Raw genomic sequence first — 17,132 nt, 5'->3', positions numbered from 1 at the left:
GTCTTGGCCTCTTCTCTCCAGGAAAACACAGCACAGTTCGCTCGACCAGAGCTCCCCGCCCCAGAGCGGGGTGTCGGCCTCCTACAACCACCCGGTCCTGGGAATGTACGACACCAAAGATGACTTCCCGCTCAGAAAAACAGGTCAGTGCCATGGCGAGGTCACGAGGAGCACTGGGGGCGGGGCTCTCGGCAGGACCCCCCACACCCCCCAGGTGCCTTGGGCTCTGCTCCTGCACTTAGAGGGAATCCCTGCTTATGGTTAAGTATTTGCTTTTCTTTATTAGAACATCATTTTTAAATGGTGTCCTTAAGCATTCCCTATGATTCATACCAACAGCAATGAACCTCACGTATGTACACCTACGTTTTGAAACTCAGACTCCTCTTTAAACAGCACGGAACACCCAGCTCTTCTCTGGGTGGTGTGCAGCGCTAGGCACAGCCCAGAGCATCCCCGGGGGGCTCAGGGACGGGAGGCCTCGCGGGGGCAGGCCAGCCAGCGTGTGCCCTCGGCGCTGGCTCTGGGCAGGGCCTGGGCAGCGGGGGTGGCTGGGGGTTCCCAGAGCGGGAGGAAGTCTGCTCAAGAAAGAAACCCATTGTGTCCTGCAAGGACATCTCAGGAGGACGCCTCGGGGTTGTGCGGCCCTGTCGCAGCAGAAGAAGAAGGGTATTCACGCTCCAACGGGCTCTCTTGGACTTTCTCCAGCGGTGATGGTGTAAGTGGGCAGTGGCTTTTCAGAAAGATCAGAGTGGCCGTGGCCGGTGCACGAGGGTGGCCGGAAGGGCAGGGGCCCGAGGAGGAGCGTCTTGCAGAGGCTTTGCTCCCACGAGGAGCGGGCAGGCTGTGGAGTAAGGGGCACCTGGCCGCAGACAAGCCTGTGGAGCCTGTGGCTGCAGGGCATCCTGGGGAATTCCAGGCACCGCGCGCAGTGGAAGTGAGGCCTGTGTGCTGTAGCTCTTTCTTGGGAAACAATTTTTGTTCTATCCAGAGGATTTGGGTTGATTTTGGACAGACATGCTTGAAGGCAGTCGCACAGCAGCGTCTTCCCCCGAGTGATGAGGCACTGGGGGACGGGGCTGGGGGTTCCTTTGCCCCCACGACCTAGAGACGGAAGACGTGGGGGGGCCTCCCGATAGGCAGAGCTGTGCCCCATCACGCGGTGCGGCACGCGGGGAGCAGAGCCCGAGTCCAGAGCCAGGAATGGCAGGGCGGCCGCCGAGTAGCGCCCGGTGCTAGACTGACACGTGACGTGGAGAGGCGCCGCGAGGACAGCCACGGGCAAGGGCCCCAGAGTCCTTGGGGACTGGGAGAGGATGGCAGAGGGGTCGGCGGAGCCCCTCCGAGTCAGGCGAGGACCCCGCAGGCACAGGCCGGAGACCCTCCCCGGCGAGAGCGGTGCCCGCTGTCCTCTCCTCAGCGTGAGCGTGTGGTTCTCGCTCGTCCACCGAGGACGGTGGTGGTTTCGCTAGAGGGAAGGTCTCTGTGAGGAGCAGGGCTCGGTCCTTCCAAGTGGCCCCGTGCCCCGTTCTGGAACCTCGAGCTGTATTTAACCAAACTCCGATCAGCACGACGGGAGGTCGCGGGGAGCAGCGGCCACCGTGCCGGGAGAGGGACCCCGGGGTGAAGAGAGGAAGGCGGTGCCCGCCCCGGGTGCCCTGGCCCTGGAGGAGAGCGAGCAGCGGGGGTCTCCCTCAGCCTAAGGGCATGAGGAGGGGCCAGGTCTCCACGAGCTTTGTAGCTCTCAGTACCCAGCGGTGGATTCCCTAGATTCCCCTGGCCTGTTTCTCATCAGTAAAATGGGGCTCTGCACACCCACACCCACATCCACCCCTTGGTGGCTACAGCGAGCAGGAAGGCAGAGCCTCCTCCTGCCCTGGGGGTGGCGAGGGTGGCCCCCGGGGTCCCAGTGGAGGAAGCAGAAGGCTGAGCTCCTGGCCACCAAGCGGAGCCACCTACCTCCTGCCGAGCGGCCTTGCCCCCGAGGTCCCAGGAGAGGACAATGCACAACACCTGCCGCCGTGGCCCTCACGTGGCTCCCTGGCATGAGCTCACACCACCCCCCAGTCAACATAGAAGTGGGGGTGCCATCGGGGACGTTTGCTCTGGTTCTTCCAGCCAGACAAGCCCGGCACCACCTGGACGCTGGCTCCTGTTACAGGACACGGACCCCGCATGACGGCTTGTAGCGAGGGGCTCTGCAAGGCCCCGGATGCGGGCAGCAAAGTCCTCGCGGGCGCGCTGACCCACTGCTGTTCCGCGGAGCTGCACGGCCTGTGGCGTTGGTCTCCCGGGCCCCTGCCCTCTCTCCCGGTTTCTGTGGCCGCTGGTGCCCAGGCGGGAAGCACAGCCTGTCACACCTGTAGCCGTGAGCCCTGCCGTGCGGCCCAGCCCCCTGCTGCCCTGCGGAACGAGGGCTCCTCGTCACACTCGGGGAAGCGCCAGCGAGCGTGCAGTGCTCCAGAGCTTAATTAAGATTTGATTGCATTATCAATTTTCCAAAAAGGCATCACCAGGACATTAATAATATTTATCATATAAAGATTTCAGAGGAAATGTTTAAACCACTTAAGGGAACAGAGTGTAGGTAGGTGCCCTGTGTCATCCCAGAAGCGTCCACTTTCAAACACTTGACGTCACTATTTCTAAATAATTGATACCTGTGCATTTCTATGAGAATCGGTCGCAGGAACGACTGCAAATGTGAAGTCTTAGTTACAGAATGCCTGGAATGAATTAAAATTAGAATCTTTCATAAGTGTGACATACACTTAAATAATCCCACGGTTTGGGTTTGGCACTGGATTATGGGGATCGTGCACAGCGCCCGCCCGCCCCTCAGTCCCCAAAGGGCAGCTGCGCCCGGGAAGTGCAGAGCTGCTCTTGGGGCTCCAGGCACACCATCCCCACTGCTGCACGGTCAGGGAGTGACTTCACGCTGGCCACAGGGCCGAGGCCTGGGTGTAGATCCTGCTGCTTCACTTCCTGCCTTGTGACTGGGGGACGCCTTCTGTGCCTCCCTGTTTTGCCATCTGTAAACACCCACCTCCTGGGCCGGGAGGAGAAGCTGCAGAGCACTGAGGGGGGGCCGGCTGGGGGGGCTCTGCTGTCATTTCCCCAAGCTGTCGGGGTGCCCTCGAGCCTCGCCCTACCCAACAGCCCGTTCACGCCAGACTCGCTCCCCTAGACCCTCCCTCAATGCCCCCCATTTGGCCAGGAACTGCTGGACTCCCCCGAGGCAAGACCACATGGAAATCCGTGCTTTCCCTTGCAGGAAAGGGTGCCTTGCCCTGCTGGGGGTTCAGGCCCACGTCCCGGCTCCTGGTTCCCCTTCAGCACCTGAGTGCCCGGCTTGGGCCTGCCTCTCTCCCTGATGGACCCCCCCCCCTTCCCTCCCACCTGCCACCTGCGCCTGCCGGGCTGGGTCATCCCCCAGGTGCGGAGCAGGTGAGGTGCAGAGCACCCGGACTGAATTTCCGAGCTTCTCTAAACCTAGTAACTGAAGGTTCACTGCAAACTGTTCCACACCCCGCCCCGGCGCCCGTCAGCGGGTGCTCCCTGGGGTTTGTGGGCATCGAGCCGCTCAGCCGGGATTGCTGGCTAAGCAAAGCATTCCACGCTCACACTGAAGAAAGGATGCTTTTCCACTCTCAAAGCAAGCCCCGCTCTGTCATGTTGATGATGTGTAGAGATTGTATTTTTTCTGGTAGCTCCTCCGACTTGGTATTTCTAAAGATGTTTAGCTGCCGTCAGTTTTCTTATGATGCCTCTTAAATTGTCCTCTGTGATTTCTGACTGCTGAAACAAGCCCAGGGCGGAACAAAACAAAGCTGCCCGTCGTTGCCCATCTCCAGCCGCTCCCATTGTGACCGTGACCCCTGGGACCGCAGCACTGAGCGCAGTGCGCCACTCACCCCCCTTGTCCAGGACGCTGACCATCCGTTTCAGGAAGCAGACCCCGGACTGGGGCTCAGGGAGGAGCGCCCACGTCAGCCCCGTTGAGAGCGGTTGTGCTGCCCGCAGACCCGTCCTCGGCCCCAGATGAGGTGGCGGGAGGCTGGGAGGTGCAGGTCACAGCTCCCCATGGTGCCTGCACCAGCCTGGGCTCCTGTGGCTCTTCCTTCTGGGAGGTTCTCGTAGCTCAGCACCTCGCGGGTTTGCGGCAGTCTGTAGGAAATGGGAGCTGATTTCCAAGTTGTGGGAAACGGCGGGTTTCCCCGGTCTGTGGGTGAAGCTGCCCCACTCGGCAGAGGGAGCTCGCAGGCAGCCTGGCCCACCCTGGCCCGTCACGGGCTGGGACTTCCCGGGGGCTGCTGGGTCGATCCTGTGCTGCAGGTGGCAGGGCCACAGGGGTGGGGCAGGAGGGCTGCAGCACGGTCCCCTGGGCCACCCACACAGCTGCCTGAGGAGCCCAGGGGGTTGAGGGGGAGACAAGGCAGGCCCAGCACCAGCTCCCCCCCATCACCTGCCTGGCTTTCCTTATCAGGTGTCCTGTGCTGCCGTCACAGGAGCGTGGGTCACCGTGCATCCCCCCACATACTGCCCCCAGTCACTGAAACAACCCCCCCATGACTGCTGTTCCCCTGTTGCGTCCGGGGCGCCCTGACACCCAGGGGACGGAGTCCCTGCCCGTGGGGACCATGCATGTTCCCTAGCGACGCCTCCAGGCCAGCAGTGACCTTTGGGAGTGGACTCTCAATCCTAACATCTAAGTGCCTTGCCCGGTCACCTCGCAGTTAGCTTGGCATCCAGACTCAGTTGCCCACACTTCCCCAGGATGGCCCGGCCGGGGCTTCTGACCCGGGCGTGCCGGCACCAAGGCAGTGTGCTGTGCCCGCGCCGGGGCAGCATCCGCTCTGCCACCCATTTCTGTCTGGTGGTGGTTTTGTGAGCAGCTGCCTCGTGCGTCCGGGGTGGCGGGCTTGGCGCTGCTCCGTGGGCGGGGGACCGCAGGCCATGGGGGGTCCCAGGCACATGAAGGGCAAAGACTGCAGGTCCAGGCCCCCGTGCAGTCTCCACAGCAGCCCTGCCCCGCTGTGCGGCCTCTGGGCCCCAGGGTCCCGCTCCGTAGCCCGTGGAGACCCGGGTGGGTTACCTGCGATCTCTGCAGCCACGAGACCTAGCAAGTCGGTGGATCCCCCTGGACCCCGGCGACTCGGTGATGTCCTCACGGTTGGGTTCCGATCAGCATGGGGAGTGGCTGACGCTCCGGGCAGCAGGAGGGGGCGGTTCATAGACGTGGCCTCTGCCATCAGAGGGGGCGGGGGGCTGCGAGCACCGCGCCGTCCAGGTCCCGCTCGGGGCCAGCTTTGGAGCCCTGGGGCGGGAGGGGACGACTCCCACACCCCGCAGTTCAGCCGCAAGGCGTCTTGTGTGCTCAGCTGCAGTGTGATACGTGGCCCTCGGGCTCTTGCCGGGGCCCGTGGACTGTGCCCTTCCCCGCTCCGCGAGTGGGCAGTGGGACGGTCGCTGCAGCCCCGGGCACGGCTCCCCACTGGGCTCCCTCGGGCCTCGCGGGCTTTGTGCGGGGCTGGCTTCCATCGACGTCGTGCTCTTAAAAAATGTGTAGGAGTGCGTCCCGGGGGTTCTTCGAAAGGCCTTATTGTGCTTTCCTAGGAAACTTCAGACACGATCTGCACGGCCAAGTGCTAGGCAGCTTCTCCGTGAGGCAGGTGGGCTCACACGTTCTGTGCCCCGTCCTGTACACCTGCACGTCCCTCAGACCCGACCTCCCCCTCCTACGACAAGGCCCCGACGGGCTCTCCAAGTAACCCTCCCAGTTCACACGCCTCACCGTGCAGTGGGCAACGGGGGGAAGCTGCGGAGACGCGGGCTGAGGCGGAGACACACCACCACGCAGCGTGTAGTGTTTTTCTTTATGAAGAAATCACACGCCGTGTGTATATGACAGACAAATCACACACACGTCCCGACTCTTACGTCCCAGAGACGAGCTGCCGTGATGAGTCTGGTGTCTGTCTGTCTGTCCGGATATTTTCTTAGCTCGCGTGCAGGACGGCGTATCTGTGCACAGAGCGTGTGCGGCTGTCCTTTTGCTCTCAAGAACACTTGCTTCGTGTCTTGCCCCGTGAGTTTATTAGTCAGTTACTATTCTACTGTGTACGTCCTGCCATCTGACTGTGTCACCGTCGGCGCCTTTTTCTGTATTTTTCTGATACTCGTCCATAAAGTCGTAAGTCCTTTCTAGTGTCACTACCTCTGCTCCCTTGTGCTAGCCTGTCTGTAGGGTAGATCCCGGGGAGCAGGGCCGCCAGCTCCAGGGGTTTGCACGCTCTGGGATGCTGAGCACGTCCCACCACGCCAGAGCCCCGGGGAGCCCATTATCTCCGCTTCATTAAGGCGCCACCGCGTTCACCCGAGCCCATGCGACGGATGAGTAAGTCCCGCTCCCTGCGATGCGTTCAGCAGCAATCCCGTCACCGTTAGTAAAGCTCAAGTATCTTTATGTGTATCTTACGTCTTTCCTGCTGGAACGTCTGCCTTTTGCAGTGCAGCAGGGATCTGGGTGGCTGTGACCCGACTCCTGGGTCATGTTCCCGGCCACGCGTGTGGCCCGTGAGCCGCGCAGAGCTCGGAGAGCCAGCAGGCCCAGGCTTGTCCACCGCCGTGCGCGGCGTCCAGAACCACGGGACACTCAGGCAGGTCCCCAGGCGTCCGGTGGACAGAAGTCTGCCGGCCAGTCTCCCATCCAGTTCTGTCTGGGGTATTTCTTCTTGTGGGTTTGTAGGAGCCCTTGATGTGTTAAGATCAGTCCTACATCTGACACGTGTGCTGCAGAAGTCACGTTCCCGCGTGTCCTTTGGCTTTCCAGAGTTTTTTTGTTTGTTTTAACCGTCTTCAAAGTAAAAAAACGTACATAAACCGGAGCGCTCCACAAGGCTGAGGACGCGCCCCTCCCTGTGACAGGTGACAGACAGAAAGTACACACCAATGCAGGGTGACCTCGCCCGTGCTTCTTTGCTGGCACAACTCGTGTTTTTCTGAACTTGATCACTTTTACCGTTTGCTTAGTTTTCTGTGTGCGTGTGGTTAACTCACGTGGAGGAGCCCCCGCACAGCAGGAGGCCCAGAGGCTCCCCTGGGGCCTGGACAGGCCGCAGGCACACGCCCACCCCAGGCCCCACCTGCCCCTCCCTACCCCGTCGCCTCCCCCTGGACTCCTGAGCGGCCCCTCCCTCACCTCGGGCGGGTGCAGCTGCCCTCCTAGGAGCTGCACGGGCCGTGGACCCGAGTCCGCGCAGGGTGGCCGTGTCTGCTCCGGCTCGTGTCTGGCTGATATGATCACCTGGTTGGTACAGAAGCTGCCACCCTGCAGGATTGTCGGGTCTTCGTCGTGCCTCCGAGTGGCTGTTGCAGAATCCGACGGCGCTGCCAAGGCCAGGCCCCCGGGCCGCAGTGCTCCAGGACTCTGCAGGGTGGGCCTGCGAGGGCCGCCGTCACGTGGAGCGCGGCGCAGCCCCAACCTCCCCGCTCTGCCCGGACTTTGCTAGTAACGTGACGTTGGACCTCTTCCCTCCCGTGTTCCAAGTCTCTCCCCTTTCTCTCCCAGTGTCTCCTTCCCCCGCCGGCACTTCTGTCCTGAGGCTCCCGTCCTCCGTGGGCAGGGGCTCGGGAGGGGAGCGGCTCCAGCACCTGCTCTGCACGCCCTGCCCGCCCAGCCCCTGCCCCCAGAGCGGTACCTGCCTGCAGACGCGCCAACCCCTGTGCACAAGCCACGGGCCCTGAGGTCCCCTCTGCCCGACTGACCCGTACACGGTACCGGTAGCTGTTATGCTGTGACTGACCCTCCGGGAAGGCCAGGGCTGGCTGGAATCGGTGTAGGTGCCGGGGCTCCTGAAGGGCAGGCTCTCCTCACCCGCAGGTGCTTCCTGCCCAAGGAGGCGCAGGTGCTTCCTGCCCAAGGAGGCGCAGGTGCTGGGGACGGTGTGGGATTTTAAGGTAAGAGTAGGAAGGTTTAGCCTGACCTAATGTGCCACGTACCTGACTGCCTTTGAGGACAGACCTCCCCGGTGACCCACCTCCCCTGGGAGGAGCAGGGGCTGAGTTCGGGGACCCAGCGTCCTCCGTTTTGTTAGCGCTCGTTTGCTGGGAGCCACTTTGCCAGAACACGTCTTCCTCACGCCTACCTGCAGCCCCATTCAAAGGAACAAAATACAGTTCTAGTTACCCCCGCTGGCCACGTAGGGAGCTGCGTGCGTTTCGAGGTCGTTGGGTGCGTGGGGAGCTGCCCCGTGGAGCCCGTGGGGGGTGTGCGGCCCTGCGCGGGGCAGGTGCCATCTAGCAGGTCTGCTGGTCCCCTGGGCGGGCTGCGGCGTGCTCGTATTCTCCGCTCTGGCTGCCGAGCAGAGCTGTTGGGGTTGCAGGCATTTTGCACGTTTCAAGAAATTTGCTTACGAGTATCTCGGCCGCGGGTCACTGTGTCTTCTCCGTGGGGCCTGCAAACCCCACATTTCAGCTTGCTCAGCACCCGGACCAGCGGCTGCCAGAGAATGAGCCTTCTCCAGAGAAAAGGAGGGGTAGTGGGGCCTTCGCTCTACCTCAGAGCCCTTCCCAGCACAGCCATGGTCCTCGGGGTGGGAAAGAGATGAGGAAGTGGCTGCCTCCCTCCCCTCCTGGTCCCCCTGCCTGCTGCCCACCCCTTGTCCCTGGCCCTGCACCCAGAGGCTCCGTGGGAGGTGGTCCTGGGGAGGCCCAGAGGGACGGGGAAGGGCCCAGCCCCGAGCCCCCCTGTTGCCTTACGCTGGGCTGCAGGCAGGTCCTGCCTCGCTCAGCTCAGCTCAGTGCTCTGCTCTCGTCCTGAGACACTCGGGATCTTCAGCACGTGTCCCGACCCTATGTCAGGTGCGGCCCTCAGAGGGGTGGCGCCGGGAGGGGTGGGGAGCCCTGTGTCGGGTCTACCTTTGCAAAGAGCATCACTAGGCTCACCTGGAATCGGGGAGGCTGTACAGATCCCTCAGGTGTCAGACTTTTCACGATCAAGTGTGGGGCAGGGGGAGTCATCTCGGGTGGTGCCGGTCGGGGTGTGAGCCGTGGTCAGGAGAGGGTGGGGTGGGGCCTGAGGACCAGCCCAGCGGCTGTGGGAGGTGGGAAGGGGCTCGGGGCCTGCCCGGTCCCATCGGTGGGTCACACATCACTCGGACGGGACGTGGCTGCCCAAGTGATGACCTGCCGGTGCCGTCACTCAACCAGGTGTGTTGAACATCGAGGGTGGCCTACAAGGCCTGGGGGTCGGGGTGCCGGACCCAGTACCATGGCCGGCCTGCCGCTGGCCCAGGGTGACCCGTCCACCCCGACGCCGTCTCCCGACGGGCTCTCTCGCCAGGGGCCCGCGCCATCCTGCAGTCTCAGAGCAGCGTCCGACCCCAGCTCGGCCCCCAGGTCGTTGGGACGCTTGGTGCTGGGAGGACGGCTGAGATTTTCTTGCCTGTTGGTCAGATGGGGTTGTGGCTTTTTCCTCGTGTCAAATAACGGTCAGAAACTCAGCATAAAAGTAGAAGTGGATGAAACATGTAAACCTGCAGTCGTCTCAAAGTACATACGAGGAGAATACCTTCCGTATTCCGCGCGAGTCCTCCCCCTTTCCTCCGCGAAGTCCTACAGGTGAACGGCCTCGCCCCACACCAGGCACCGAAAGGGGTGGGGGGCCCACCTCCCTGCGTTCACGCCGTCGGTCCGCAGCAGGTGGGGCATCCGGAGAGGTCTGGCAGCGCCGCGAGGCACGTCCTCGATTCCTCCGGGGAGCCCAGTGGAGCTGGCCCGCTGCCCCTTCCCGTCGCGGGGCCCTCGGCTGCCCTTTGGCTCCCAGACCCCTTCCGGTCACCAGCACCCCGCCGCCCTCTCCCCGGGGGACCGAGTCACTGTGCCGAGGAATGCGCGTGCGCCCCCCCCGCTTCAAACAAACCCAAACCGTCTTAGCTCTGATTCCAGAGGGAAATTCGGTGATATTGCTTGGTGCTCTGGAGAGCAGTGAACTTCCTGTTCCAGAAAGATTAAAAACAGCAGGGTTCCTGATGAAAAACAAACAAAAAGGTAAAAGCGAGCTCACATGGAAGTGGTAGGAACTTGAAACTAGTCCAGTAAAATCTCAGAACTCGCACGTCGCGGCGGAGGTCATCTGCCCCTTCCGGCCCGGAGAGCGGATGCCCCTGGGAGTTGCAGATATTCCTGCCCAGGTGCGCCGCCGGGGGCACCTCGGGGTGTAGTGAGGCAGCCGCGCCCCCGGGGCGGCCTCACGCTGCAGTGCCTCTGCCTCCCAGCGGTGTGGCCGCACGGGTCTGCGGGGGCCCCGGGCTCCGGGCGCAGGGGCTCGGGAACCACTGATCCTAAACACGCGGGTGTGCAAAGCACGAGCAGAGCCGATGACGCACCAATCCAGGCGGAAAGGGCTGCATCCTGCGGTCAGGTGGCCTGTGAGGGAGACGGGGGCTCGCTGACCCCCAGGCAGGTGTGGCCGGGAGGATGGCCGTAGCACCCCAGGCAGCCGGAGCCCGGCAGGCGGCTCGTCTCCGGGTTGCTGGACGCTGAGGGGTGTCTGCGAGGCAGGTGAACGAGGAAGCGTATAATCTAGAAGCGGTGGTCACGCTGGTGGGCCAGCGCCCCGGATGACCAGCGCGGATGCCTAACCCTGCCCGAAGAAGCTTAGCCGAAGGCATCAGGCAGGCTCTGTCCTTCGCGCGGGGCTGGCGCGGGGCTGGCGAGTGGACCACAAACCCCGCCCGGCCTGAGGAGCGCTGCCTTCGCTCCGCCCCCCGCAGCACATCCGTGGTACCCGAGCGCTTCCCCAGCGCCCGAACTCCTCACCGCCAGGGAGAGCAACTGGCCCCCAGTCGTGACCGTCTGACTATAACCGTGATTCCTTTTCTCGCAGCTTCTGAACCCAATTTGAAACTACGGTCCAGGCTAAAGCAGAAGGTGGCCGAGAGACGGAGCAGCCCCCTGCTACGCAGAAAAGATGGGCCAGTGGTCACCGCTCTGAAAAAGCGTCCGCTGGACGTCACAGGTAGGTCAGGCGGGTTGTGGGAGCTGTGGCCCCCCCCAGGCCCCGGCCCGGACCATCCTTCCCCGCGAGGCTCTCCCGGACCCCCTCGGAGACCCGCACCTCTGCACCGGCTCTCGGCCCTGGGGGCTGGCGGTGCAAGTCAAGAGCCGCCACGGGGGCCCGGGCAGGGGTCTCCAGGAGCACAGGCGCCTGCCCCGGCCCCCGGGCCCCGGCTCCGCCAGAGCAGTCGCTTCGACATTGCACAGGGCGTTTACGGGAACTTGCAGTTGAGGTTTCTGCCGAGGTTCAACCGGTCCTGCCCTGTTGGTGGTGAATCACATGGCTGCGATCTGCTCCACTGCCCATCCCGAGTCGCCCTGGCGGGAGTCCCGCAGGTGGGAAGGGGAGGACGCGCGCGGTCCTGGGGGCTCGGAGCGAGCGCTGCTCTCGGCCCCCACCTAGTGGTGGACCTGCCGACATGCGCCCGGCACAGCCAGACCTGGGGGCGCCCTCCTGCCCGAGGCTGCTCCCCCTTCCCCAGACGCACCCGCAAGGGTGCAGCCCACCTTGAAGTACGCCCACCCCCACCCCGAGGCGATACCCCATCTCGGGGTGCGACCCCCGTCGCACATCACACTCCTGGAGTCAGCACCGGTTAAGGGGGAGGAGGAAACGTAGTTGCACAGGGCACAGCGACCCATTCGAAAACCCGGGCTCTTGGTGGCCGCCTGCCTGTCGGCGCGAGGTTCTCGGTGCTGTCATCCTGTGCCGGCGACCCGCCCCGCACACACCCGACTGAGCCCCAGCACCCTTGTGTGAGGGGGAGGCTTCGAGGTGCCCCCCGGCCCGTCCCACTAGCCTCCTCCAAGCACCTGCCCCGGAGGGTTTGTGTGCAAGGGCCCGAGCCCTTTGTGGTTTCCACGTGGGGTTCAGTGCTGGGGTGGTTCCAGTGTAGACAGGCCTGGTCGGAAGACAGGGAGTGTCGTCACCGCGTCTCGCCCGCCAGGGATTCCAGTCAGAGTCGTGAGTTAAAGCCCCGTCTCAGCACAGATGCAGCTCTGTTTGCTTTGAGGAGCGCCTGGCCGTGGGCCGGCAGCTCCGATGGGCAGGACGGCCGCGTGTCTATTCCTAGCCCCGCAGTCGGGGAGGCGGAACCGTCCACAGGCTTCTTCCCGTGTTCACGTCGTCAGCCTGGGGCCGTTTAATGCCGCTGAGTCAGCAGCGGGCTGCGCGCAGAAATAGGGACACGGGTCCTCGCCTCCCAGGAGCTCAGCATCTCATTTGAGAGGCCCGAGCATCACGTTGGGGCCCACCCAACACACCGTGCCCGCCACACCCGGTGCTGGGCCGTGGCACGTGCAGAGCGCACGCCAAGGAGGCCCGGGCAGGAGAGGCTGCGGAATGCGAGGCGGATGAGTGCGGCTGGCACAGGGGCAAGACGAGACGGGCTTCGGGCCTCGCGGAGCCCAGGCCGCCGGGGCAGGATGCAGCGCTGCCTTTCCAGGAGACGGGAAAACACGGAGATCAGGGAAGCCGGTCCCCACAGAGCCAGGGGAGCCCCTCTGCCGCACCGGGAGGTGGTGTCTCCTGGGGGAGAGCACAGCGGCCGGCCTGCAGGCAGGGGGTGGCAGGGGCGGGCGTGGGGCCAGCTGGCAGGAGACCGGCCACGGGACGGGCCAGGTTCACAGCTGCTTCTCCCCCTTGCTCACGAAGGCCGTGCAAGCCACGGGAGCGGATGGCAAATGAGCCGCCCGTGAGCACACGCATCTGAGCCGTTGGAGCTCCCAGCAGGGCACACTTCCTTCCAGTCTTTCTTCTGTGCGTCCATCCCACCGCCAAGCTCATGCCACGTGTGCGCCCACCCGCGCTCACTCGATACTGCTCACGGGCACTTTTGCGCACCCTGGATGGTGCCCCAGTGGCGCTGACCAGTGTTGACCTGGTCACCGTGCTGGGGGGCACACATTGCAGGGCGTTGTGGTGGAACCCTGTGTGCAGCTTGGGATAGGGTCGCGGAGAAGGCGGCCCGCGGGGCCACGGGGACGGCACCCAAGGGCAAAGTGGTGGCCTCTGTCCATCAGGGATCTGTCTTCCTGCAGGAAGTGTAGCAGCGGCTCGGCCCAGGGTCGGGGGTGGTTCTCAGGGGCTCCGGGTTAGTGACAAACAAGTAAACGTGGTTTCCCAGGGAGAGGAGTGAGCCCTGGATTGGAGTGTAGGGTGGGGCGGGGGCCCTGGTCCGAGCTCGCGGTCTGTGTCTGGGACGGCCGGTGGCCCGCTGGTGAGCCTGTGCTGACGACTGCCTGGTCAGAGGACCGGGGACCACAGAGCTCGCCACCCATGGTGATGCCATCGTCAAAATGCCATGAACCCAAAGGAGGAGGACACGGGGAGGCCGGCCTGTGGACGTGGAGCGTCAGCACCGTGGCCAGGCTGGCGTGGCAGGGAGGCGCGGGGGCAAATATGCCTCAGGCACGGCCAGTTGCAGAGGGGCCTGGTCCCGTTGGCAGGGCCAGGCCACCGCCCCCCGTAAAGTTACCTGGGGGACAACTCGGCGAGTGATTTCAGGTGACGCGGACCCGTCAGACGCCGCTGCTAGCAGGCCTTCCCCTGGTGTTTGATGTCGCGTAGGAAACACGAGAGCAGTTAATTCAAAGGGAAGGGAGCCCCGCGGCCGCGGCCCTGGCGATGAGCACAGCAGCTGACCCCTCCCCGTTCGGGGTCCTGCGCCTTCTGCGCTTCCTGGTCTTTGTTGTTAGGTTGTTGGTGAGCGTTTCAGACCACCTTGGAGCTCGGGAGGACGACGCGGGTAACGCGCGCAGCTTAAAGGCTCCGCGGGGGCCTCTCGGGAGCTGAGCGTTTGCAGAGCTCACAGGGAAGTAAAACCAAAAGTAGGGAACTAGCCCCCCAGCCCCCGTTTGGGAGCCGAGGGCACGTCCTTTCGTGATGTGATTTCTGCCGGTCAGCGAGCCAGGAGCGCGAGTGCCCGGGTCCCCCGCACGGCGCGGCTCACGGATGTCTCTCCGCCCACAGACTCGGCGTGCAGCAGCGCCCCCGGCTCCGCTCCCAGCTCCCCCAACAACAGCTCCGGGAACGTCAGCGCGGAGAACGGGATCACACCTGCCGTGGCGAGCATCCCGGCCGAGGTCAGTGTGCGCTTTCCGTTCGGGCCTTTCCCTGCGTCGGCCCAGCTGGCCTCCCTGAGGCGCCGCGCTTTGCGGCTGCCCCGGCCTTGGCCGTCCAGGTCAGGAGGCTCCCTGCACGGGGCCCCTTCCTGCCACAGACGCCGCGCCTCCTTGACGGGGACATGGCTTTAAACACAGCCTGTCGTCCCGGCCTCTTTCCCAGCGTATTTATTTAGGCCGATTCAGAGCACACACCGCGTGCCAGTAGGGCCTCGGATGCCCCGCTCCCGAGTGTCCCCGGGGCTCTGCACGGTGGCCGGACGCGGGAACAACACAGAATCACGTAGGAACCGGTGTTGGATGGGAACGGAGGGACTCGCTGTGCCTTAGGAACGCTCAGCCAACAAACACGCATCCGTGTGTCTGGGGCGAGCAGAGCGACACGGGGCGTGTGCTGAGGGCGTCTGGCCGTTTCGCCAGGCTGACCTCCAGCCTCAGGCCGCAGGGCCAGTCGCCCTCACCCTGCCCGTCAGACCCCAGGTGTGCTGCAGGTCAAGAGGGATGTGGACGCGGAGAGGGTTGTGGACTCACTTGGCAGAGGGCGGGAGGGCGTCCTGGGGAGACGAGGGGGAGGGGCCCGGGCTGCCTGCTGGGGCTGCCTTGGGCCAGACCTGGGCCAGGGTGACTTTCTGGGCAGTAGTTTCCAGGACCTGCCTTGTGTGTTCATTGCACAAGCGTCCCTGGAGCTCCTGCCGCGGGGCAGCCCCGTGCTGGGCCCTGGGGACCGAGGGCCGGGGCAGCCAGCAGCCGCTCCCGTGCGGGAAGCCGTGTGGACTGGGAGAGGCGGGCGCAGACCAGTACGCAGGAGGAGCGAGAGGACGTCAGGCTCGCCGAGCGTGGCCAGGGGCCTGGGGTGACCGCGGGGGGAGCCACCCGGCTCCAGGTCTTCCAGCAAACTCGCCCCGAAGCGCTGTCCGCATCCTGCCGCAGACGGTCCCACCGAGTGGGAGGCTCTCCTGAGTCCTTCCTGCTAAGTCGCAGGAGGCTACAGTTCATTAGATAAGGTCCCTTACGTCGCTCCCAAATGCCTAGAAAGGAATCCTGCCCTCGCCAAGGGTTGACAGACCTTAGTTGGGATACGCAGGCGCCAGCGCTGAGCGTTTTCCCCGGCAGGTTTGTGGACCGTGACGCGAGGACGCGGCAGCCGAGGTCGTACTGTGCCTCCTCGCACCTCGCGTCCTCCCACATCCCGTCCTTCCGTCCCGTCTCCCCAGGCCCCTGTGTAAGCACCTATTAGGTTATTACAGGGCTTTGACACCCCTGCGCTGAACCCCGAGGTCACGGCTGCCATGGCCTGGAGCCCGCGTCCCGGGTCGGTCCAGCCCCGGCCGGCGGTCCCCCCTGCTGTCTGACCCGGGCACTTAGGAGCCGGCGGCTCCTCCTGTGCGGTGCCTGGCGGACGGGGGTCTGCACTGTTCCGGTTTCAATTACGTGCTAATTTCTGCACGTCCTGCGTTCATAGGACTTAAGCTGCCACAAAGTAATAGAAGTGAAGGGATTGACAAGGAGAGTGAAAAGGGCCCTTGGTCCTGTTTGCGTCCGAGGGCCCCTGTGGCCGGCAGGGTGGTCTCTGACGTCCTCTCCTGTGACCTCCGCGGGCTCGGGGTCTGAGAGCATCCGAGCACTCCCGAGACCACCGTGCAGGACCCGGCGGCCCCCCGGCCTGTAGCCCCGTCACCGCTGCCCCGCGAGGGCCCCCGTACACAGAGGAAGCCGGTGGCTCCCCCAGCTCAGAACCCCGGGCGCCAGGCGGGGTGCGGCCCGCAGCCCCGACCCGGTGTGCAGCGTCGGAGCTGACGCGCAGGGCAGAGCGAGGCCGCCAACGGCGCATGCGGACCATCAGCATCCAAGTCGTTCTCAGAAGGCTGCGTTATTTCTAAAAATAAATTAGGTAAAAAAAAAAAAAGTGATTATAAAGAGGAAATTATAACTTTGCAGACATTAGGATGTCTGCTTATTTTGTTCTCGGATAATTACCATCCAGTGGGGCCGTGCCTTCCTCGGCAGTCTCCACCGTTCTTCCTGAAGCGTCGCTTGTTGATATTTCTCTTACTTGTGACAGAAAACATGTTTCTGTCGAGGGAAAATACTTTCCTCGGGGCTTGTTGGTGAGGCCTGCGCGGCTTCCCGGTGAGCAGAGCGAGGCAGCTCCGTGATTGCTCCAGGACAGCGTGCACCAAGCGCCCGGCGCCAACAACCCTTTCCTCCCTGCTCTGCCCTCATGGCCTCGGAACAGAGTGTAAGGTGTTTCCACGCGACCCTGAAACGGGGCCACGCTCCGCAGCAGCCTCGGGAATCCCGCAGGGCCTGGGGCATCCGCCCACGCCTTCGGGTGGTCCAGGCACACGCCCCTTTATCACGCTTTGGAGATGTTGCTTTTTTTTCTTTTTTTTGTTTAACAAGCCAAAGGTTCAAGCTTCCGCGGGGAAGTCACTGCAGATGAGCCGGAAACGGCAGGGGAACCGGGGTTCCAAGCGGAGCCTGAAGTCAGGCCCCGGTCGCGCCCTCCTTTGGGGCAGCGTGACGGGGAGCAGCTGCTTCCCACGGATGAGCAGGGAAGGTGGTTTCCCAAGATGGAATCTGTCCGGGTGATGCCGCCGGGAAGGCCGCTGCGGTGACGGCGGAGGACCGAGCGGTTCCCTGCGCTCCGGGGACAGAGCGGCGGTCGCAGAGCCGGGCTCCAGGCCCGGAGGACGTTCTCCTGCAGGTGCAGCGCCGTCCAGCAGCGCCACGCGTGCCAGGGAGGCCGCGAGGGGAAGTCAAGCCACGCGGCAAATTGTCGTCTGAGTTCAGGAAGCTGCCGCACGCCCCGGCCTGGGCCACACCCACACCCTCGGCGGCCGCGACATCCAGGCGGGACCTGCTTCGGTGCAGGGACGGCGGCTCGCTGGGTGCTCCGACGGGGCCAGCATTTTATAGCAGCGAGGTGGCTTTCAGTTACGGCGAGGACA

The 17,132-nt window shown here is 64.0% G+C and overlaps 1 protein-coding gene across 10 annotated transcripts in view; it reads left to right on the top strand.

The window, feature by feature from the left end:
- Nucleotides 1-17,132, top strand: part of HDAC4 (histone deacetylase 4) — a 273,029-nt gene that overhangs the window by 197,680 nt on the left and 58,217 nt on the right. For all 10 annotated transcript variants that reach the window (XM_049101240.1, XM_025463635.3, XM_025463633.3 and 7 more), the window contains 3 exons: nucleotides 22-143; nucleotides 10,889-11,020; nucleotides 14,030-14,142. In XM_049101240.1, coding sequence (XP_048957197.1) covers nucleotides 22-143; nucleotides 10,889-11,020; nucleotides 14,030-14,142 — 367 coding nt within the window. The remainder of the gene's footprint in view (nucleotides 1-21; nucleotides 144-10,888; nucleotides 11,021-14,029; nucleotides 14,143-17,132) is intronic.

This window comes from Canis lupus, chromosome 25 (assembly GCF_003254725.2).
Source record: "Canis lupus dingo isolate Sandy chromosome 25, ASM325472v2, whole genome shotgun sequence".
In the NCBI taxonomy this organism is placed as follows: domain Eukaryota; kingdom Metazoa; phylum Chordata; class Mammalia; order Carnivora; family Canidae; genus Canis; species Canis lupus.
The sequence above is the reverse complement of the archived record's forward strand: the minus strand, read 5'-3'. Positions and strand labels throughout refer to the sequence as shown.